At 42.1% G+C, this 23993-nt stretch overlaps 3 protein-coding genes across 5 annotated transcripts in view; 1 reads left to right on the top strand and 2 right to left on the bottom strand.

Moving 5' to 3' along the window:
- Positions 1-5529, bottom strand: part of cxxc1a (CXXC finger protein 1a) — a 15822-nt gene extending 10293 nt beyond the window's left edge. Inside the window, exons 1-4 of the mRNA XM_085260273.1 lie at positions 5284-5529; positions 2186-2385; positions 1999-2099; positions 36-178 (exon numbers count right to left, since the gene is read on the bottom strand). Coding sequence (XP_085116399.1) covers positions 36-178; positions 1999-2099; positions 2186-2385; positions 5284-5514 — 675 coding nt within the window. The 5' untranslated portion in view covers positions 5515-5529. The remainder of the gene's footprint in view (positions 1-35; positions 179-1998; positions 2100-2185; positions 2386-5283) is intronic.
- On the top strand, positions 5442-18538 carry LOC146551247 (uncharacterized). Its single transcript, XM_085260278.1, has 6 exons — positions 5442-6158; positions 6543-6836; positions 10859-10986; positions 12943-13077; positions 13166-13387; positions 16001-18538. The coding sequence occupies exons 3-6, from the start codon at positions 10860-10862 to the stop codon at positions 16279-16281; spliced, it is 765 nt and encodes a 254-aa protein (XP_085116404.1). The 5' UTR covers positions 5442-6158; positions 6543-6836; position 10859; the 3' UTR covers positions 16282-18538.
- tfe3a (transcription factor binding to IGHM enhancer 3a) overlaps positions 18532-23993 on the bottom strand; it is a 19849-nt gene continuing 14387 nt past the window's right edge. For all 3 annotated transcript variants that reach the window (XM_085260277.1, XM_085260274.1, XM_085260276.1), the window contains 4 exons: positions 23530-23586; positions 22163-22238; positions 21686-21833; positions 18532-21582 (listed from right to left, as the gene is read on the bottom strand). In XM_085260277.1, coding sequence (XP_085116403.1) covers positions 21181-21582; positions 21686-21833; positions 22163-22238; positions 23530-23586 — 683 coding nt within the window. In that variant the 3' untranslated portion in view covers positions 18532-21180. The remainder of the gene's footprint in view (positions 21583-21685; positions 21834-22162; positions 22239-23529; positions 23587-23993) is intronic.

Genomic DNA, 23993 nt, shown 5'->3' with positions numbered 1-23993 from the left:
GCTGGCTGAACTGTGTCATGTGATCTCTTGGGTACCTGTGAGCCCCGCCTCTTGTCAGTCTTCTGCTGGGGGGTGGAGCTTCCATCTCCATCAGTTTTATCATCTCTCTCCGGTTCCGACTCTCTCTCCTCCTTCATCTTCTTCTGACGGTATTTAATCTCCAGCGAAGAGTCTCTGTCTGCAGACAACACAACGCACAGATCACAGCTTTAACACCTGAAGAGGACCAACTGTGCTCTTCAACAGCTCGAGGTTTTTATTCTGAGACTAGAGAAACATTACAGGATTTATAGTTTAAAAACCTCCTTCACGTTAAAGTGGCTCTTTTGATCAGCTTGTCCTGTACAAACCAGTTTTTCTCATCTGTGGAACATTGGCCATCTCAAATACACTGCACAAAAAAGTCATAGGAGACACAACAGATGTCAATGGGAGAAAAAATTATGGTGCTGGATATCTGATAAAACTGGGTAATGTGTAAGGAAAAAAAAGGATTGGGGGGGGGGGGGGGTGTCCTCTCAGATCTGGACCCGGACATCACTGATCTCCTGGACAGTCTGAAGTGCAACCTGGCAGATGGGCAGAAGCATGATGTCCCAGAGGTGTCCTAATGGATTTATGTCAGTCAAATATAGGGACAGTCAATGGTATCAATTCATTCATCCTCCTGGAGCTGCCTGCATGCTCTCACCACATGAGGTTGGGCATTGTCGTGCAGTAAGAGGAACCCAGGATCCCCTGCACCACTGTAGGGTCTGACAGTGGGTCCAAGGATTTAATGGCCTGTAGAGGTCTGTGCATCCCTCCATGGATAAGACTCCACAGACCATCACTGATAAGCAGTGAGTGCAGGAGCCTCAGACATTGACACCAGTGCTCTACAGGAAGTCATTTTGTAGCTCTGACAGTGCCCATCCTGTTCCTCCGTGCACAAAGGAGCAGATACCGGTGCTGCTGATGGGTTTCTAGTCCCTATCCAGCTCTCTGAGAGTCACTGTAAGTCTCCTGGAATCTCCTCCATGCTCCTGAGACTGTGCTGGGAGTCACAGCAGACCTTCTGGCAATGGCACGTATTAAATGTGCAACTTCTGTAGGGTCCAGATTAGGGCTGTGCGATACGACCAAAATCTCATATCCCAATATAAGACATTTATTGTCCCAACAACGAGATTTATCACAAAAATTGTACATTTTCTGTAAATTCTGTGAACTGGGCAACTCGACTTGCGTGAAGAGTTTTCAGCTGGGCGTCGTGTGCCTGGAGTCAAGTTTTCTTTGTGAGTATTTATTACTCGTGCTGCGGGGAAAGCCTGTTCTAAGGTTTATTTTTTAGCACATGACGGCTCTTTTTAGCGTCTCATCTGTAAACACTCTGCATACTATTTCACATGATTCAGTTTATTTTGAAAAATCTCAACAGGATCTTCAGCTTTATTGTGAAAGGTCTATGTGGAAAATAAACAAGCGGATGGCAGAGCCATCGTTGTTGGTAACGACAACGCATAAAAACAGTCGCTTGTCCGTCTGTAGTGTGGTTATATGAAAATATAAGAGAAAGAGAGAACTTTAAGAAATTCTACAGTGACCATCAAAACGATTAAAAAATATTGCCATAAACTGTTTATTTTGGGACACCACGGAACAAACGATAGCTCCTCTAGTACACCTGTTGTTAGTTTCATTAGTTTCTTAGTTGCCCCTTGGGGATAAATAAAGTCTCTCTGATTCTGATTAACACCAGAGCAGCTGAAACTGATTCACGACCTCTTCTGCTCCTTAAGTGACCACATCCATATCCCAGAGGTTTGATGCTAAACCTTTGAGCAGTGTATATATGACACAAAATGAGAAAAACTATAAAAAAATCCCCTTTAAGCTAGTTTAAAGAGGATTTCTGTAAATGAATTCAGTCTTAAAGCAAATATTCAGAGGTCTATTTTTATCAGTGGACTAATACACATTATGTTTTCTTCCAGCTCAGAGAGGAGGGACACTGACTTCTGCAGGGCGGGCAGTACCACACTCTGATGGCTTTGGCTGCCTTCTCCGAAACTCCAATACAGTCTCCATGAAACCACTCCGTGCAGCTGTCGCACCCTCTGACGGACACACAGACAGACAGGTTAGGGTTAACAGCTGTGTTTGTTTGTTTATTGTTTACAGATAAATAAATAAAGTGTGTTACATCATGAAGCAGTTGATATCTGGTTTCCTGCAGACACAGTAAACCGGAGCGCTCATGGTGTCCATGGGAAATCTGCCCCGTCCTCCTCCTCCGTCACCTTCTTCACCTCCCTCCACTTTTCCTCCTCTTCCTCCCCCCTCCTCCCCTTCCTCCCCCTCCTCCTCATCCGGGGCTCGCTCTGCTCCTGCAGCCTCTTCAGACTGACAAACAAACAAGAAACACACAAACCTGAAAAGAGTTCATCATCAGAGATCTCACTCGGTTTTACTACAAAGAGGATTCGTCTTCTGTGTTCATCGCGAAAGACCAGCACCAACACAAACTGGAGTAGCCCACGTTACTGGTTGGTCCACATTATTCTGACGGTGCCCCCCTCAGAGCATCGCAGCCTGCAGAGCTGTGTGTGGCACCAGCAGACTGCTCTGTGTTGTGCTTACCTGAGCAGATTATCCAGAGTCTTTTTTGGCTTCAAACAGGCTAAACTTTATTAATATAAGACATATTTTCCAGCCCTACTGACCAAAATACCCACATCCTTTAGCCCTTTTAATACTATATTACAGTACAGTGCTTTTCCTGTAACACTCATACCACTGGGTTGTCTGTAGCAGCTGTTAGTCTGCACTACAAACCCTAAAAAGTGAAATGTAAATAAAAACAGAATGCAATGACTTAGAAATATCATAAACCCAGATTTTATTCACAACAGTGAATAAACTGTTTAGACTGAGACATTTTACTATTTCATCTAATATTCTAAACATTTTGCAACCAGTCAGATTTAACTGGGAACATGTCAGTGACATGTTTGGGTATAAAAAGAGCCTCGCAGAGGGGCCGCGTTTCACTCTTCAGAGTTACACTTTCAGAATAATGCTGCTCAACATAAATATTCCATCATCTGCAGTCCGTAATATCATCAGATAATCTGAAGAAATCTCTGTGTGCAGTGGACAAGGCCAAAAATTGGATGCCTGTGATGTTCAGACCCACAAATCTCTGAGCCAAAGCTGGACTGAGACAGTGGAAAAACTGATCTGAGGTCAGCAGTATCAACATTTTAAATTATTTCTGGAAAATATGGACGCCATGTCCCTCGGACTAAGGAGGAGCGGGACCATCCAGCCTGTTATCAGCACTCAGTTCAAAAGCCTCTGAGGGTACAGGAGTCCATTAGTGCCTTTGGAATTGAACACTTGCACATCTGTAACCATGAGTGCAGAAAGGTATACACAAGTTTTAGAGCATCAAATGCTCCCATCCAGGGAAGGCCTTGGATATTTCACTAAAATAATGCTAAGTAGGGCTGCCACGATTAGTCGACTAGTCACGATTACGTCGACTATCAAAATTGTCAACGACTAATTTAATAGACGACTCGACGTTTGAAGCTTTGTAAGATCCTGAAAGACGCAGGAATAAGCAGCAGGATTTAAGAGTGTAATAACGGACTGAAACAGAAGATGGCAGCACTGCATGTACAAGGATGCCAGCTGCCGTTAAACTCTGAAGAAGAAGAAATTCAGGGGCCCCATTTGTAGGCCGATTCTGTCACAGCGACGAAGGCTGTCCAAATTCGAAGACTCCTCCAAACGCGGCCGACAAATGCATCCTTCATTTCCCCAGATTTGAAGGATGGGTCGGGTGTATCCATCGTGGCCCAACCTATCCCAGAATTCCTAGCGCGGCCCAGCCAATTCCAGTTTCCAACAATGGCGGCAGCTACTTAGTTTTAATATTACTCTTATTACTCTGTCTGGGTCACAAAATAAACATTTAAAATATTTTCAGGCGAGAATGTAGCTGTGTAAACTTCAAATATCTGCTCGGTTTATCAAGACATCATATATTTGTAAAAGCGCTCCGACGTTTTCGGAGACGTCTGTTACCCACCAGCTCGATAGCTAACCGGGGTTCAAGGCTCACTAAAGCCAGTGAGAACATTGAACTCCCAGTACATCGTTTTCGGGGGGACTGGGAATCTATCCTACCTCACAAATCATCCTACCCGTTGTTTCTGCGCATTCGCGTAACACAACTCCCAAATTTACATAATTTTTAACCCATTGTGAACACTTATTATGGTTATGGTTTGGATTAGTCAAAAGTCGCTGTCAAATTATAATACGTGTAGGACGATTTCTCAGAACAGCGGCACTGCTGAGCAGCTAGAAACCCACTCCCCCTGAGGAACCTGGATTCAGAAGAAACGTGACAGGAAACTCCAGACCCGGTTCAGGACCTAAAAAATACTCCTCTGAGACCTGCGGATCCCTGGACTAGATTACTACTGAGACTGTGGAGCGGCTTTTATTTGGAAAATATAAAAAATCTAGATCTCATCAGACCAGTTTCAGGTCTAAGAACAGTTTTATTTAATACATTTGATCTATACTCTAACACCTGGATTAAACCCCAGAGACCAAAGTCCAGACACAAAACCAGGACCCGGAGGCTCATTCGATCTGTTTATAAGTCAACAATATCCACAAAAACAAGGCGCAGTCTGTTATCGCACTAAGTCTGTATTACATTGGTCTACAGGATCCACACAAATTCATTCACATCAATTAAGACATCACTGTCTGTTTAACATTAATAACTAATATTTCCCTGTCCGAGCCACCAAAGGTGTGCAGAAGCAAAGACTGCACACAACGACATCAGACTGAAAGTGTGGTGTGTTACTCATTTTACCTCTTTATTTGCATCATGAATTGATTGTGGGAAGTAACTGCAAGGTAAAGGAAAACAGAAGCATGTGAAACAGACGAGCCTGCATTAAAACCACTAAAGTGTCCTTTAAAAAACCCGCCTGGTGACACCTGAAACCCGCCACCGTGCAGTGATTTAACAGCTGATTTCTCCACATGCAGCCTGCACGAACCACGTGACAGCATCTCCAGTCCTCCCTGATCACCAGCTTTAACCTCCTGCAGGAGCAGAGCTCTCCTCACGCCTCTGCTGCTCCGCTCCGACCAGACTCCGTTTACTTTTCTGCAGATTTTAGCCGCGTTTAGGCTGCAGGATGGAGAAAAAGGGAGCTGCTCCTCTCTTCTCCTCCATCAGTACAACGTGACAAACAAACCCGGACTCACCATGAGCTGCTGCAGCTGCTGTGAATTCACAGAAGAAGAAGGAGAAGGAGGAGAAGAAGAGTCGCTTCTCCGGTTGAAGCTGCAGCCTCTCGCTCGTTTTACAAGCTCACCAAAAATCTGCAAAAATCTCTTTGTGTCCGCATCATTATTGTTTTCCTCTTCTGTAGTTTTGACCGAGGAGCACAAACGGCGTGTGTGTGTCGCCACCTGCTGGAGGGGAGGCTGTGACATTAGAACACGCGTTTGGGTTTTTGGAGGTAATTTAAGCCTGCAGACAAAACCGTGAAGACTGAGAGGTACCAAAGTGCAGGGAGCTGCAGTGACTCAGATCTGAAGGGTCACATGACACTTTACACGAGAATAAAACTGATCTCTGATGTTTGGACTCCAGTCTGTGAACACAGCGATAACACAGTGAACAGGTTTCTCGGGAGCAATCCTTCCTCAGGTCTACAGGAGGAAAACAGGCTGTATAAATCATGTGAATGAGCATGCACATGTGTTTGTTGTCTTTAAATGATTAACACCTGTCCCAGCTGCTACTGCGACACTTATTAATTATTAATTATTAAGTTTACGGCTCACTTGTGAGCAGCTTGTGACTGTTTTGGTCTGAAATCTTCTGATGTTGTTTAATAGAAACAATCATCATAAACTCGAGACTCGGCTCTTTGCAGCTTTCCTTTCACACCATTGGACTGTTTCATCATGAAGTGCAGTTCTCCCTGCGTCCAGCAGGTGGCAGCAGTGAAGCACATTCAAGCCTCCGCCGGCAGCTCAACATCTGCTGAAACATCTGGAATTACTCCTGAGTCCTGCAGCAGCTGCAGATTTCACAAATGCCGACCTCATGAAGCGATTTCTAATGGATTCCAGTTAATAAGCTTCACTTTTTTCTAAAAGTTTCTGCTTGTTTTTATTTTAATTATCAAAACATCTGCTTCGTATTGCTTTTGGTAAACACAGCAGTGCTGCCACAGCATCACTTCAGTCATTCATGGGTGTTCAGCAGAGCTTCTGGATGTTTTATATTCTTTATTTTTAAGCATTTTTATATTTTATAATGTCAATAAAAAAGTTCCCAGAAAAAGAAATAATTTATTTCTAATTGTAAATATGTTTTAAATTATTATGAACACTTTAATATCTGAATAATAATAATAATGATTGGAATTTTTTTTTTTTTTAAGTAATTTCATTACACCAGAAATTACAATCAAACATATATAATTTTATATTATTCTGAACATTTTCCCCAGGTCATCTGCTGATCGTGGGAGCTCTTCATTTCTACAGAGCTTCTGGAAAATAATACAGAGTTAAACAGGGGCCCAGCAGCTGACTGCTGCCCCAGTGACCCTGAAGAGGAGAAGCCAGCCCTGCTGCGTGTGTGTGTGTTTGTGTGTGTGTGTGCTTTTAAAGGAAGCGGAGGAGGCGGTGGTCTTCACACACATGTGAACGCTGCACACAGAAAGACAGCGAAGTGTTTATTCAGACGCGGGACGACGTAACTGACGAAAGAAAGAAAGAAAAAAGAAAGAAGGAAGCTGCAGGTGAGAAACTTCTCTTTATTTGTCTGTTTTCTCTCTGCGATTAAGTAACTTCCAGGATTTGATATTTAATAGTTTTTTAAGGTGTTTTAAAGACACCTGCATTTCACTGAAGTGTGTAATAATAACGAGATGGATACGTAAATTTATTTAACATCTCAAACTGAGAAATCATTTGAAAAAACGGGAAATAAAATATCTTAAACAGCTGAGTAAAGCTGTTGTTTTCCTGATGTACATCACAAATTAAACAGCGAATACATCATTAAGGCAAAACAGAGGCTGGCTTTGGGCTCTTTATGTGTATGAATGTTTGCAGCGTTCAGGTGACGCCTCCTGCAGACTCACCTGAAACATAACTGTACCTGAAGCTGGGAGCTAGCATGAACTCATACTGACGTAATCCATGATTATTAACCTTCAGGTGATACTAGAGCAACTAAAGTGACTGTGGTCATCGATGTCTCCACTATATTATACAGGTATATCATTGTAAAGGCTCTTTAAAAGTGTTTCTCATGCCCATATAAGTTTCCTTCATCTATGACAGACTGAAAAATTTCTGAAATGTTGTTTATCGCAGTTTTTCGACTCATTTCCACGAGCTGAGCTGCTTTTATCGTCACTCTGGGTCTTGGTGTGTTAGCCATGGTTCACTGCAGAACATCACAGTGTTCTGATTAGAGGTGGAAAAGTAAACTCAAAGCTTATAAGGTTTGTTTTTTTTTAACAGATTTCACATAACCTATCCGTATCCTTGCCACACGATTGGCCACATTTCTGTAAAGACATCTGTAACAAGTTGTGGGAGAATTTGAATCCAGCTCTCAAAGGGTTGATGATTTTGGATTACACTCACCGCTGTTACGCCGTGATGTTTAAAGGATGTATGTCATCAGAGAGTTTCAACTTCGGTGTTTCTTTCATCGAGCTCTGATGTGAAACTGTGAGCAGCCAGCGTGAGATCATGTTGTTGTGCTTGGATGGGTGGTGCAGTGGTTGGCCTCACAGCATTAAGGTCCTGGGTTAAAAACCAGCAGCTGGGGCCTTCTTCTCGTGTCTGTGTGGCTTCCTCCCTCAGACACGCGTTCTATTAACTGGTGAATCTAAACTGGCCGCAGGTTTTAACGTGAGGGGAAGGATTGTCTGTCTCTTGGTGTTAAACTGCCGACCTGTCCAGGGTGTATACCTGCTCGCTCTGTGACAGCTGGGACAGGCTCCAAGAGGTGAAGAAAGTAGATGGGTGGATGTTTATATTACAGATATTATGATACTGTAAATATTTGTGTGATTGTTCTCTTGGTATCTGGTTGCAGAGTTTCCACCTCCTTACAGTCATAAGGAGTTTCACTGATATTCATTTAACCACAATAATTGTGAGGTGAGAGTCTGATGCTGTCTCCAGCCTCGTCGCTGATCATGCAGTCTTTTGATTATTAGCAGAGCGGGACTTTCCCACCGTCCTTGGAGAGCCACATTCATATTCACATCATGGCTGGACTGAAGGCTTTTAAGCACCCAGTGCGTGCCTGGATCACTGAGTTACAGACCACTGCACATGGATGTTTCACACACACACACACACACACACACACACACACACACACACACACACACACACACACACACACACACACACACACAAGCTCGAAATCATTACAGAGAGCGCTGGAGCTCATGGGAAAATCAGAGAAAACCCACAAAAAGTCTAAAAATATCTGCTGATAAATGATGCCACTCAAGCTTATTTAAGATGCTTTTTATAAGGTTAATATTCTGTTTGATGCTAGTGTCCTTTTCCCATCTCTCACTCTTCTCCTCCTCCTCCTCTGTCTTATCCTCGCCTCTTTTTTCTCCTTTTGTAACACAAAAAGTAAAAAACAAATTACAGGTGTAGGATTTGCCTTGAAGAGAAAATTCTGCCATTGTTTCTCAAAGATTTGTTTTTTTCTGTGCAATAAAAAATAAGATAAAAGCTCATAAATAAATAGAATAGAATTTATTTTGAACATGTAAATATAAAATAACAAGAAAAACAAAACAAAGACATCCAGTTGTCATGAATATCTCTATATCCAAACAATGTTTGTGCTCATAAAGGAGCAGGATGAAGTTTACACCTGTCTGTTTTACGTCCTTATTTCAGATTCTATAATTTGTAAATTAATGAGTTCGACATATTTTCCCAATACACATGTTTAACTACATACAAGCCTACACTCATATACACTACACACATAAAACTATTTAAGTTCACAAACCAAAACAACAAACAACATTTTTACGTTGCTAAACACCCTGTGGTCAACACCCCAATAAATCTCTGTGCCTCGTGAAAATAACCTCTTTTATATTTGTTTTATATGGCGTTGTATCTATGCGACAAATACCTTAATTTTGAACATGTAACTCTCGCCTTGATCTATAACAATGAAGACGAGGCTTCAACAGAGCATAGAGCAGCTGATTTACTCTTTAAGACATCCCCTCTTACAGCAGGAATCTTAATCCCTTCACATCCAACTCACTTTTTTTCTATAAAAAGACTAAAAGCTCGGCAGCATTTAGACTTTTATGGTGAAAACAGTGTTTAGAAAGCCGGAAGACATTCAAGAAGCTTGTGATGGCAGGAAAGGTCAGCTCTCCCAGTAAAGCTGCTGTGGCAAAGTTGAAACTGCTGGGATGGTGACGCTGGTTTAAAACCAGGTACGGGATCAAATTCAAAGTACACCCGGGGAAATCAGCTGATTTTTAATTTTGTTTGTGTGTATTTGTTTGTTTTTTCACGTTTGTTGAAGGCATTCAAACTTTTACCTTCATAAAGTTGCAGCCCGAGGAGAGAGGCCACTGCAAAGACTCCTGGGATGTTTCACGTTGATGTTAAAGTGTTAACTTACGGGGTCAATGCCCATATTTTGGTTATGTTGTGTTGTTGTTCATTTATGATGTGAACTGCGGTGTTTTCTTGCTTCTGGTTAGGTTGAATGTGTCCACCATGTCTGAGGCTGTGGCAATTAATGACCTCTGGTCACTTTTCCTGCTTCTTCATGCGCGTTACTGCTAACACACCTGCAATCTTGGAGGTTGAGTAGAGTAGAAAACACAGGAGTTTGAAATGCAGACTGAAATCTCTGTGTCACATTTTGTTTTTCTTGTTCAGTTTGTCACAATATTTTTTAAAAATTTGCAATATAGGCCATGAAAGTACACAGAGATTTTTTTAGCTCTCAAGATCTGTTTTTGAGCACCAGTATCATGGAACTAATCATAGTTTCACCAGAAAAAACAGTTTAATGTCTGTGACATGGAGGAACACACAACAGTTATTATAGTTTAACTGAAACTAAACTAACAACTAATATTTTCAATATTAGACCTGAAAAATGTTTGAACTAACTGAAACTTAACTAAATTAAAAATAATTAGACAAAACAAGTATGCTAACAAGAAATTCTACCCTGGATGTTTGATAGTTGTTTTGCTGATAATTCACTGGGGAAAATCTCTAAAAGTGCGTTCTGGGTACATTTTAAAGGCCTGTCTCACCAAAAATAAGCCGTAGCAAACGAAACGTCTCCTTCTTCCCGACTCCTTTATGCCGGGGTCGTCCCTCATGTGCTTAAAAATGAAAGTCAACCAGGAAGAATAACACAAATTAATAAGCTTTTAAAGTTTCCCTTTCCTTACAGGTACTTTCACTCCCTGTAACTCTGAATACGTCCCTAGTATGGATGTGAACATTTCCATGACCTCAATAAATATTATTGTACAAAAAAATCGTCTAAGTGGAACTTTGGGAACTATTCTCAGATTTTATTTATTTAAATGAAATTAATTGGCAGCAGAGTTTTAAAGGATAGAAAAGACTCAGTTGAGTCGAAATGAGGAGCAAAATCCAGTTCAAATCTGTATTTAAATGCTTCCACATTCAGTTATCTGTCTAAATTTCTGTTCAGTGCTGTTAATGAAATTCTCCCTGATCAAATTAGTCACAATTATTCTCTATGCTTTATTTTCTCTGACAGGATGGATGTGACATCACATTCTACTGCATCTAACGCCACTGAAGGCGGCGAAAACAAGTCGGAAAACCAGTCAGAATGCATCGTGATCCAACCGACAGCCAACGGGACGCTCCCGCATCACAGCACAGGTGAGACAATTAGAAGGTCTGATGAGGTGAGACAGGATGAACTCAGGGGCAGAGACGGATGTGTAAACATTAGAAAGTCCCAGATAACTTTAGAAAAAAGAAAAAGAAAAAACTGCAGCAAGACAGAAACCATTAAGAGACACAAACAGGAAGAGATCTGAGCCATGTGGTGAAGAGAGACCGTGGCATGTCTCAGACAATGGCAGGAAAAATTGGCAACGAGCAGTGGGAAGAAAACAAAAGAAAACTGATCACAAATAAAACCTGAAGGACACTGTTTACCAGCTGGATGACCGGGTGGGAAGTATTCAAGAGCAGCGGTCCCCAACCCCCGGGCCTCGGACCGGTACTGGTCCGTGAGTCGTTTGGTACCGGGCCGCGAGAGTTGAGGCTCAGGTGTCAAATGTATAGTTTTCAGGGTTTTTATCGGTTTTCAGCGTTATTTTGTTATTGTTTTTATCATTTACTCGGTTTTATTGGTCTTTTCACGTGTGTTATGAATAAATCTTCTTTTTTTCGGTACCGGTACTAGTTTTATTTTGTTGTATTTATCCGCGACACCTTAAAGGCCGGTCCATGAAATATTGTCGGGCATAAACCGGTCCGTGGCGCAAAAAAGGTTGGGGACCGCTGTTCAAGAGAGTTACCTCGAATCTGAAATGTCTAATCACAGCTATAAGAGGGTACACTGAAGCCAGTGTGGAGAGCCAAAACGACAAAGGCCTTGTCAGGATGGCTCCAAAAGCAACTCTACTGCAAAAATAAACATTTTACAGCCTCAACAAAATGCATTTTGGTCTGTTTTTAAAAAACAGCTAAAAACTCATCTTTTTAAACTTGCTTTTGGTTGATTTTGATTTTTAGGTTTTAGCTCCTGTGAAGCACTTTGTGATTTTTATCTTGAAAGGTGCTATATAAATAAAATTTTACTTACTTTTTACTTACCCCTAGTTTTGAAACAGCTGTATGGGGTTTAGTTTTCTTACAGCACCACCGTGTGAATTATACTGTTTTACTTTTGTCCATGACGCGCTTACCTTCAGGGTCATACTTCACATGAAGACCAAAATAGTTCCAAACGCCAGATCTGAATGAGGGTGCAGGAGGTTCAATTTCGGGTAGAGTTGAGGCAGTTGCCATGTTGTAACGAGCTTAGCTTCTGTCTTGCTAGCTTGCGCTGCGCTCAGTGGATCTGCACTCGACAGTGCAGCCTAGGCGGAGTAGTCGAACGCAGATCCACTGAGCGCTCAACACAGACAGCATCGTCAGAAGAAACATGGCAGTAGCTAACAGTAGCTAACACTAACAGTGACGCCTCAAAAAAGGGGTCCAAATACCACCGAATGACATCACAGCAGCTACTTTCATCTTTCATATACAGTTTGTGCAAGCATCCAGCTGTCAGCTGCTGAATGTGTGTGACTGTGTGTGTGGGCGGGGCTTAAGTGGGTGTCTGTAACCTCAGTGTAGCAGAGAGTTTTCAGACTACCTCCATGTTTCTAATGGCATCACAGAGCCTCTTAAACTCTGACCTGAGGTCAGTTTAAGAGCTTCCGTCTGGATACGCATCCTGTCTGAGAGGACTTCCTGTTTCAGAACGCCGCTGCTCTACTTTTCGCCCTGAGATGAGACTTAGAGGCTGGGTTTCCTCCCACTCAATAAGTTTGACACATAAACAAACCAAAAAGGTCAGTTTCCCCAAAATTCTCCAAACAAGAAATTCCTAAAAGAGCAGCCATATGAAGGTTTTCTGGTGCTTCGGTCTGAGTGGTTTACAAACAAGAACAGATTCTTGTTAGAGACACAGCTGACTGAAGAGGTTTGCAGCAGGATCAATAAGGAGAAACACCAGGCTGAACTAATGTAAAGACTTCCTGTGAATCAAAGGTTAAGGTAAAACAGTCCGCCCTCTCACCTACACCCAGCTCACCTGGAACCGCTTGTTTCTTCCTGCAGATGAAGCTCCTCCCCCTGCCTCTCATAGGTCAGACCCTGACAGCAGTGATGACTGTTCGACAGATGGCTCCTCCACCAATGACGTCTCTCGTCTCCTGCCCGCTCAGCCCTCATTGTCACCGTGGAAACAGAAAGGTGAGTAATTGTATCTGACCGAGTGTGATGTGGCTCAGTTTGACGTCTTCTGTGATGTCACCCGTGATGTCATGTCTCTGTTTCTCAGGTGTGGACAGCTCATCGTCAACATCCCCTCCCCCCGTCTGCACTCCTCCATCTTCCTCCATGAAATCTCCTCCTCCTCCACCTGCCTCTCGGTCGTCCACCTCTAACAGACATCATCATCATCACCACCATCAGAGCACCAAGCAGAAGCGTTTATCCTCCACTAAAAGCCAAGCCTCCTCCAAGACAGACGCCACCCACATTAAGGAGGTCGCTGGAGATGGTGAGACAATCAGCTTTATAGTTTTATCGTTGTGATATGTATCCGATAATCATTTTTTTAAAAGGCTTTAAAAGAAGGCACTACCTACAGGCTGCAGAGCTCATTACAGCCAGCCTGCAGCCCTGATGGTCCTCAGACAATCAGAGCCGTAAGTCCTCTTCGTGAAAAGGGTCCTTTAGTTCATCCACTCCCTAAAACATGCTGTGTTGTGCCTCCTCCTTTTTTATCTTCTATTATCTTATTAGTACACTGCCCATGAACAGATGTAACAGTATTTATAGCACAAAAAATAAAGGAAAAAATCCTCTTTAAATTAAAAGCATGTTAATGTTGGGACGGTCTCCCTGGAGTGTTCGGTTTCTCTGAAGTATGGTGGTACAGATGTTCAGCCACTGGTTTGTGGACCATTTTGCAACTTTGGGTTTGGTGGTCATTGTCCTAGTTTTTATAACCAGAATTAATTGTATCTGGATGAAATTGGCAGGTGAAATGTAGCTCTCTTTTTTTAAGTCGAGCTTTTGAAAGTAGGACTTATTAGAAGGAGTGAATGTAAGTTATGGCATTAAAGCAGGGGTGGGGAACTCCAGGCCTCAAGGATCGGTGTCCTGCAGGTTTTAGATATCACCCTGGATCAATGAGATGCAATGAGAGGCATAGTTCGTTACCAGTTCTCTGAAAAACACAAGACATGTTGAGGAGGTAGTTTTAGCCATTTAAATCAGCTGTGTTGGATCAAGGACACATCTAAAACCTGCAGGACACCGGCCCTTGACACCTGGAGTCCTCATGCATTTCCCCCAGAAAGCCAGAAGAAGAGCATAAGCATCACAGGTATTGGCAGTTTTTTTACTGTCTGAAGTTCTTTGCCTAAAGGACCAAAATCAGATCAAAGAGTAACACATACTAGTGGTTTTTCCACTGCCCTATGATGACAGTGCACAGCTGGTGGTGCAGATGTTTAAACTTTAAGCCAACAGAACCAAAGAGCAGCTTCATGGCTAACATGTTTACTCCTTCTTAATCTTCCAAATCGAGATCTTGTTTTATTTCATGATAAATTCATAAAGGTGTTTTGTTGGAATGAAAATACATTTGGCTTGATGCGTAAGGAAGAATGCAATTTTTGAAACATACTTTTTATGATAGTTTTAATGAGTAGCACATTAAACTACTGCCAGATTAACAGGAAGGGCTGCTGAAGAGTCTTTGTAGGACGATAACCGTTCCAAACTGCTGCTGTGAGCCGACCTTTGCGCTCTAAATGTGATGGAACAAAAACAGATCACATATCAGAAAAATGAAAACACTCCCATCTCTGTGTTTATCAGCCGTGCACCTCCAGCATGGAGGTTTGCTTATCTCTGCAGAGCACGCACGGGCCGATGAACCCTCCTGCTCCTCCCAGCATCAGGCGCTCTGCTTTCTACCAACCGACTCCCCGCAGGATGACAGGGTGATAGCAGCGCCCAGTGGTCATCAGATCTGTTAGAAGCTGCTTGTTTTCTCACAAAGTTTAAATGCCAGAACGTCCTGACTCTGCTCGTATGAGGCCACGTGACGAGAACTTTCTTGCTGCTTCCTGTTCATAACGGCTAAAATTCTGATTCCTACTTCTGATTCTGACAGTAAGAAAACCCACCGCTTGTCTTTACTCTCAGCTAAAAACTGTCTGCTTAGATAAAAACCCCCTTGTTAAAGATGTTAAAGAATTAAAATAATTCAATTACACTTATTTTCTGTCACCTGTATACAATTACAATGTTCATTCAATGTGACAGTTATTCGAGGATATAAAGGATAAATGTGTCATGCTTGGTATAAAGGAGGTATCGAGAAAAGCCATTTAAAAAGCCAATTTAACCAGGTCAAACTACATTAAAGGCACATGGGAACAATGGTTAAATAAAGAGACGATTTAACAAAGAAAAGGGGAAAAACTACTAAATACAGAGAGGTTTGATTGGGTAATTCGACACAGGTGGAACTAATTAAGGTGCCGCAAACAATCTTGAAAGGAAGAAAAGCAGGAAATAAAACCAGAATAGGACACATGAGGAAACTCAACTTTAAAGTGAAACAGGAAGTGAACAAAACACATAAATCTAACACAGAAACATGAAGATAAAAGGCAGCAGAAACTACAAATATCAAGGGCAACTACAAAACTAGCTAATATAGTAGGAACTGTGACAAGATAGGGATTATGTTGACTTTTGATTCAATTCAGTTCAATTCAATTGAGGTTTATTTATAGTGCCAAATAACAACAACGGTCACCTTAAGATCCTTTATATTGTAAAGACCCTGCAATACTACAGAGAAAACCCCAAAACTCAGCCCAGCCCCTGTGAGCAAGCACTTGGAAATCGTGGGAAGGAAAAGCTCCCTTCTAAGAGGAGGAAACCTTGGGCAGAACCAGGATCAGGGAGAGGCGGCCATCTGGCACAGCTACTCTACTAGAATTCAAGAATGAGAATGCCGAGCACGAAAGGAGTATTAGAGGTCATTTGAAAGAAAACGTTGAAGTTTAAAAAAAAAAAAAAAAGGTAACTGCTAACTGATCACCTCAGTGACTGGTCACCTGACTTCCTATCCAATCGGTTGTCTTTACAGACTGTTGCGCTCACTGTCTCCTCGCCTGTCTCTTCTGCGAGCTGCTGTCCATGTGTTCGGCTGTGGGGGACTGTCTGGTGTGTGGAATGGGCGGGGCCGGGTGCTGCGACGCTGCGGCTGGCGGTTGCTGCTGCTGCTGCATGGAGGCCGCAGGGGAGGCAGCCTGCACCGAGGAGGCGTGTCAGGCAGTGTTGGATTGTGGGATAATTGAAAATTGCTGCGGCTCATCCGACTGCTTGGAGATCTGTTTAGAGTGCTGCTCCATCTGCTTCCCAACATAGAGCAGCCAATCAGAGAAGGACTACAAAATGATGTCAAGGTGTGCTAATGATGTGGACTCCAGCACACTTCACTGACCAGGAGGCCGATTACAGACTGCACTTAACTTTGCCACAGCTGGTTTTGTCTGGTTTGGTTCTCCAAGTCTACAGGAAAAAAAGATTATTTTGAGTTTTGAAAAGACACAAGTGCCTCTGAAAACACATGATCACCTCAGGCATCCTACGACTCCACAGACAATCACAGATAAACTGACAGAAAAGCAATCTTCAACGATTCTGAATAATAGTTTAGGACATTTGTCTGATACCAGAATGTTAAATGGGAATATCTGACAGCTTCTCATGACAGTAAACTCCACATCCGAGCATTTTGTACTGTTGAATGACAGCCAGGTGGACTAATCACACACCCTGCTCATGATTTGTCCTGTGTTACATTGTCACAGCTCCTGGGCTTGCTTAGGTAAATGATTTCTAACCTTTATCAGAGTTACAGTAGTTTTACATTCTCTGAATTTTGTTTTCCTGCTGAGCTGTTGAACACTGCACAAATAAAACTGAGAGTTTCTAAAGCCAGTCCCATCGTGTCTCTGATTGACAGCTCAGCGGGGGGGAGCAGGGCCGGGTGGAGCAGGAAGTAACTCCTGTGGGGACAGGAAGCGGGTGTGTTTGTCAAAGCAGCGTGCCAGGACGTCCAAACAGGAAGCAGGAAATCACTGGAGAGACAATGGTACCTGACCTCTGACACCCGGGACAGGCCAACATCAAAGAGAGATACATGCACACGTTTGTCCGTTTGTCCTAGTGAGCACTGTGATCAACGTACCGCTTTCCCCGGCCCCTGAACCAGAACGTGGATCTAATCTGACCCTTTAGACAGCCTCTGGAGCTCTGACCCACACTTTTCAAAGAGTGTCCCCATTTTCCAAAATGTCCTCACAGCATTTGACCCGGATCATTGTCCCCACAATGGTAGTTAAACCAGAATAAACACATGGTAACCAAAACATTTGTGACATTTTCCCACAGACTGCTTCTAGATTCAAACATATCAGTGTTTTTTTCACTGGTAGGTTGATCCACATTTGCTGCTGTCAAATCCACATGTTTATATAAATCAGGACCTGGAGCCAGATTTATATAAACATGTGGATTTGAGTTTAATTAAACTCAAATAAATTTTAATGTAGGTTATAAAATTAAAGGTTAACTGTTTTATCTTTACTTTTTGTTTCACCTCAAACATTCAGCATTTTTATATAAGTAGGTTTTTGGCTTTGTAATAGCCTGCTCGTAAAACTATAATAATCAAGATGCATTAGTTTGCTTGACTAAATGATTTGATGGTGAATCAATTTTATATTCTTGTGGAAATTTGTATTTTACAATTCAATTCAATTCAATAAAACTTTATTGATCCTGAAGGTTGACCCCGAAGGAACTTGGGACATGCTTCAATATTATCCAGAGCATTTTCAGGGACAGTAAATTTAACACAAGTCATTTATTTAAATATTTAAGGCCAGTGAACAAATATTCCTGCATTTATGAATTTTTGATTGCTTCTTTATCCACATTACACTAAATCCCTACAGCCACTCTTGTGGGTGGTGGAACCACAGGAGAGCTGGCCTCAACTGGCCTCCAACCCACTCCACTGAGGTCTTGTGAATCACACTTCATCTGGATGAGGAGGCTGAGGCAAATCTAGGACTTGAGAGTTTATGTATCATGCCTCCTATGATTTCCTGTGAAATCATTGTGCAGGGAGAAGTTTAAGTACAATTTTACTTCCGGGACATTTTTGTAATGGAGGGTTTTTTTGTTTTGTTTTGTTAACAATGCTATTATAGAAATTTTACTTCATTAAAGCTCCTGAGTACCTCTTGAATAATTCTTCCAATTTCCTGGCATATAAATGGATGTTTGTTATGGACTTACATAGACTGGAATGATGTTGTTTTGTTAATCAGCAGAATGGCTCCCCCTGCTGGACATGAACAGTGTGACTCCTGTCTGGTCTAAGTGTTAGATGCTGTAAAGAGACTGTGTTTTTCTCTACATATTACTTTATTGTAACAATTAGCAGCTTTCAGAACACTTGCACACCTTTTGCTCAGAGTTTTCTAGATTATTTAAAACAATTATATTATTACTAGTCTTTACAAAGTTATAAATGTTGTGAGATTTCTTGTACAAAAAGAACTTTTTTGCAGTAAGTGAGCAAACACAACACAGAATGAGACAAACTTCTGTTTAATGATTTATTTCTCTATAAAAGTTGGCATGTGAACCTTGATGGATCTATAAAACAAACTATTAACTGAGAATAAACAATGACAAACTATATGGTTGTAAACATATGATAAACATAAATGGCATAAACATAGATTTAAAAAACAGCAATCCCTTTATGCAAGAATCACCTGATCCTCATAACTGAACACCTGACTCTGCTGATCATTATTCAGGTATTAAATCTCATTTCTAGCTGGATACAGACAGGTTTTCTCTGGCTTACACCTAATGCAACATTCAGAGATAATTGGTATCGCAACAATAGTTATCAGCTTTCTTCGTTACATCAGCCTTTCTTTATCAAACTGTGAGCACAGTAACGCGTTTGGCGCGTCATTCAGCACCAATCAAGCGACACTGCCTTCTTCTGTGAAGAAGAACGGGTCACAGAGAGCTGTGAAGGATCTGACAAAACTTTAGAGTGGCTCTCTAAATAAAACCAGAGAGGCATGCTGTCGAATACTGCTAATCTGGTTCCTTCCTGTGAATATACTGTTTATCTATCTGCCAGAAATCGCTTTGACCAAATGTAAGTGCAGTTCACTTCATTTATTAAACATTCTCTGAGATAAACACCAACAGGACTGCAAAATTACCCTGGCAGAAAATCAGGACCAAGCATAAAAACATATTTGTATATTTCCTGTATCAATAACTGAATGCAAGTAGGTTCATACAGTCTGTGTTACTGTAACTTGCATTGCTAACAATCCATAACAGCCCAACAGGTTTTACTGGCCACATCAAGCTCAGTGCTTTTTTCCTGTAATTAAGTTCCTCTTTCCCGTCTTCACCCTTCCTCCATATTTTCCCTGGTATGAAGGCCTGGTTCTGTTGCATATTTTTTTACAGTTATAAAGGTAGGTTTTTTTCCCTACTGCTGCCAAGTGCTGATCATAGAAAGTTGATGGCTTGTGAACTCTGTAATATACAATGTATAGTGCCCTGAGATGGCTGTAGTTATGAATATATGCTATATATTCTTTCTTTGTAGTACACGGCACAGATGACATTAGCAGGAATTAATACTATTGCTTGGCCATGATTTAGTATCACCTGGGAAATTCAATGAATGACATCAGCCCAATAAATGGCCATTATCAACTGTAATAAGTCACTTATACATGACTAGTCGGCACCCTCCACCACCTACTCAAAGTCTTAAAAAAGTATCATCCAATTACTGATAAATAGAAGAAAACAAAGATTCCAAAGGTGATCTATTAGATGTCAGATAAACAACAAAAACCAGCATTTTAACGTGGTTAATGTTGGTTTTGGAGCCACAAATGTGGCAAACAGTAACTGAAAATGAAATAAAACTAGACACAAACACAAAGATCCCACATGGCACATGAACCGCAGTCTGCAGGCTGTTGTCTGCCATATTTAAGGGAGCGATGTTGGCAGCCATTTGGGCTGATGTTGTGATCGTGCAGTAATAAAGTAACAGAGATCAGCAGAGATCTCATTTATCTTGTGTCTTGGTGTCTCTGTTCCCACATCTTACTAACTTGTCTGCAGTCAGTATTATTTTTCCTAACCAGCATCACCAGCAGAGCACCTTAAATTTCCAACAAAACCCAGACACATTTACATCGGCGACTGTAACATATGAGGAAATCGTTCCACAAACAAACATAGCTGCTAAGATGACACGATTTTAGCTAGAGCTAATTACATCAAGCACAGATAGCAGCTAACTCTGTACAGTAGCTAACTAAACTAGCAGGTAGGAGAATATGAACAATAGTATGTAACTAGTTAGCTTTTAACGCGAGCACGTTTTAACATTAACAGCTAACTCGACAAGTTCTTGTTTGGTAACCTGTCTGTTATAAGATAGGAGGGTTCCTGAAGACAAAACACCTGCAGCTAAGAGTTAGCTTACAATTAGCCTCAAGCAATGGAAACTGTAGCTGGTTTAATTGAAGGCTAACGATTATAAACTCATCAGCAAGAATTGATTGAAGCTTAAAATGTTAATTTGGCTGCTGTATGAGAAGAGTCTCAATGCTAATAAAACATAAAACTCTAAAGATGAAACAAACTGAAATGAACAGTTTTCTTAAGGATTGGTGGCCGATTACAAAAGTTTCCCTTCTTTTTGCTCTGGACATGGTTTCAATCAGGCAGCGCATATATTAAAAATAAAACTGAATCAAAGTCCTGAAGCTATGCAGACTCCTCTGATCCAATAAAAATCTCTACTCAGTTTTCCAGCACAGTGATTATAGATTCATTTATATTTACAGGAATGAACTGAGGCACAATCAATGTCTCAGTATTTTGACTACTTTATAAAACCTCGTAAATCCACATTTAAGTCACTTTGAGTCTCAGCAGTTCAGGTGAGTGCGTGTGAGGAACCTGAACACAATTTTGACACTGGGGTTTGCAACAACAGCTGTGACAACAACACTTCAGGACAAAGGGGAGTCCCCTGGAAGACATGCTGATGGTTTCTGTTACACTGCATCACCTTGGTGTGTTTTTTGCTTTGTTGATGTCACAGATTGAAAAGCAGTTCCCTAAAAAAAATTAAAAATGAAGTCCCGCCTTCAGTTCTGGCCAATCAGATCCCTGTGCGCGATGGGGTCATCAAAGATCCTCATCCATGCTGAAGCTGCTCCTTCTGCTGCTGGTCTTCGAAGCTCCGCAGGACAGCAGAGGGTCGGACATCACTCCTGCCCCGCTCCCGTCCTCCATCAGGAGGCCCCCCAGGCCGTTCAGGTCAGTCAGCCCCATGTCAGACATCAGGTCTGGGGAGAAAACAGTGGCGGCTCCCTGAGGCTCATCCAGGTCCGTAAAAGTCAGAGCATCCAGACCCAGAGAGGGAGTCACCAGGGAGGAGGAGGAGGGGGAGGAGGAAGAGGAAAAGGGGTGAAGCAGTGGAGGAGAGAGCAGGGTCTGGGGGTCCAGAGAGGAGGAGGAGGACTTCGGGGGAGGTGAGTTGGAGGAGGAAGAGGAGAGGCCATGGACGCGAGCCTGAAGCTCCAACTCCTGCAAAACAAAGAAATTAGAGTTTGTGAAGCTGCAGCTACGTCCATGTGATGGACAAGGACAGTAAATCAGACCACCACCACACCCCGCCCCCTCTGCTCACCTGTATGCGGAGCATCAGCGAATGGTTGGTGCTCTCCAGCCTCCTCTGCCTCTCCTCCATCTCTCGGGCTCTGTGCTGTTCCTTCTGCAGCTTGCGGATGTAATCCACCGACGCCTTCAGGATGGTTCCTTTGTTCCACCTCGTCTCACTAAAACACCAATCACATTCAGTGCCTCGTTAACACACGGCAGGATAACGAGGTGCTGCTGCCAACACGTACAGACATGAGTGCTGAACTAAAAGTAAAGTCTATGTAACAATATATATCAAATTTCAATTTCAAATAAAACTTACAAAGATTATTTAAATGGAAAAAGTCAGCTGTATCATTTTAAATAAGCCAACATCTCACTGATTAATCAAGTGCAAAATCTGTGCCTTTGTCTCTGTAGCCTCTTTATGTCTCTGCTTTTGTTGTACTACTGGTACCAGCAGGAGTGTAAGTGTACAGAGTGTGAGTGTGCAGCGTTTACTAACGGGTCAGAGGATTTAGGGATCAGAGCGCCGAGTTCTTTGATCCGGTCATTGATGTTGAAGCGCCGCCTCCTCTCGACTGTAGGAACACATCGACATTATTTTAGCGTGCAGATGTCAATGCATTCGGCAGGAGTTATACAACCCTGCACGGGAAAAATGTTGCAATAAAAGCAGCAACAGAAGCATTTTGAAACCAAAGGTGACAAAAAACAGGAATAAGAATCAGACAGTCAGCAGATCTCAGGCTTCAGTTAGGACAGATACGTGCCTTCAAATCATCTGCATCAAATTTGAATTTTTACATCAAATATCAAAGTTTTCCTTTAGCAATACTGATTGTTTCTGACCCCCCACCCCACCTCCAACTGGTGTTTTTTTTTTTAATGAAATGCTCCCAGTCACCAGTTTCACTTCTTCAGCTATGAGAGAACAATCAGATGAATGAGGCTGGCTCCGAAAGTGAGCCAGTTCTCTTTAGACTTCGTATGGGGGCGGGAGGATGCTAGGACTTCCTTCTGCTAACTGGAGTCAATGAAGTGGAAGCCTAAACTGTTTGTGCTTTTGGAGCATTTAAATTATACTATGTGACAAATATACGACTTACTGTGAAGTACGGATCATCCAGGAGGTTTGTGATATAGTTTTAGGGAGTCACAGTGTTTTATCAGTCTGTGCTGAGCTGATATCTCTGCCTGTGCAGGATACCTGCACACTTCATTGATGCAACTTCCTAACAAAGCTCAGTGTTCACACTGACAATAAACTGGGCTTCACTGCAAACTCTGAAGCCCTCAACAAAGACTGCTGAGGATCTTTAACATCTGCTGGATGATGCTCAGGGTGTTTTATGAGTCTGCAGTGGCCACAACAGACTCAATAAACAGATCCACAGTCCAGTAACTTTGTGGATGTGGAGGTGACAGAAAGGACGTGTTAAAACATAGAACGTCACACCTGTGGCCACCTCCGCCTCGTAACACTGTCATGACTTGTATTTTGTCTATATTGAACATGATATTTATGATGTGAATATTTAAACTGAATTGAAGATTTAGTAGTTTAATTTGTTTTTAATAATCTTTTATAGAGAGTTTACGTTTCTTACTGCTTTTCTTTTAAGACACGTTTTCCAGTCGGCTCAGACCGACCAACATGCTGCGAAGTAGCCAAAGATTTCTCTCTATAGTGGAGCGTGCACGTGTGTCGGCACAAGTATGTCAGTCAGTTTTGTAAAACTGAAGCATGTCAGGAATCAGAAACACCTGAAACCTGCAGGTTCACATCTACCTCTGAGATCTGCTGAAAGAATGCCACACAGTAACACACAAATATTTTACTGGCTGGTGGAGTAATACTGCCGTACTCACTGAGGTTGTGATTGTCCTTCTTCTGTCTTTCTTTAATCAGAGCTTTGGACTCCACCTCTGCAACAACAACATCAAAAATCAATCGCAATCAATATTCGATTGATCAATCATGAGTTCATCGTGAGTGACTTTTCTCTGCTGCAGCAACAGCTGTCAGTTCTGTTTCATGTGTTTTTTAATGTCGCTTGTTTTGTAGCGTAGAAACAGCAGAATGTCAGTTTCAGCTTGGACAAAAAGTTCATGTTGACTGAACAGGAAGTTGGAACTGATGATGTGGGAAAATACGAGTGGCTGCCGTGGCCGTGTGTGCGTGTTCAGAGGAAGTCGTGATGTTGACTCATCAAAATTAAGAACACATTTTCAGCCAGGAGGAACAAGAGGGAAGCACAGAGGGAAACACAGAGCGAAGGGCCTCGCTCCCGGCACGCTGGAACGATGCAACGCGACGACAGACACAAATCGTC

Source organism: Mchenga conophoros, linkage group LG20, assembly GCF_057382185.1.
Source record: "Mchenga conophoros isolate Kocher_MC1m ecotype Shallow Benthic linkage group LG20, M_conophoros_male_GT1.1, whole genome shotgun sequence".
In the NCBI taxonomy this organism is placed as follows: Eukaryota; Metazoa; Chordata; class Actinopteri; order Cichliformes; family Cichlidae; genus Mchenga; species Mchenga conophoros.
Note: the sequence above shows the minus strand (reverse complement) of the source record. Positions and strands in the feature narration are given on the sequence as shown.

Coding starts and splice junctions, on each gene's coding strand:
- LOC146551247 (XM_085260278.1), top strand. CDS start 10,860: ATGGATGTGACATCACATTCTACTGCATCTAACGCCACTGAAGGCGGC. Junction 13,078..13,165: donor GTCACCGTGGAAACAGAAAG/GTGAGTAATTGT, acceptor TCTGTTTCTCAG/GTGTGGACAGCTCATCGTCA. Junction 13,388..16,000: donor TAAGGAGGTCGCTGGAGATG/GTGAGACAATCA, acceptor TTGTCTTTACAG/ACTGTTGCGCTCACTGTCTC.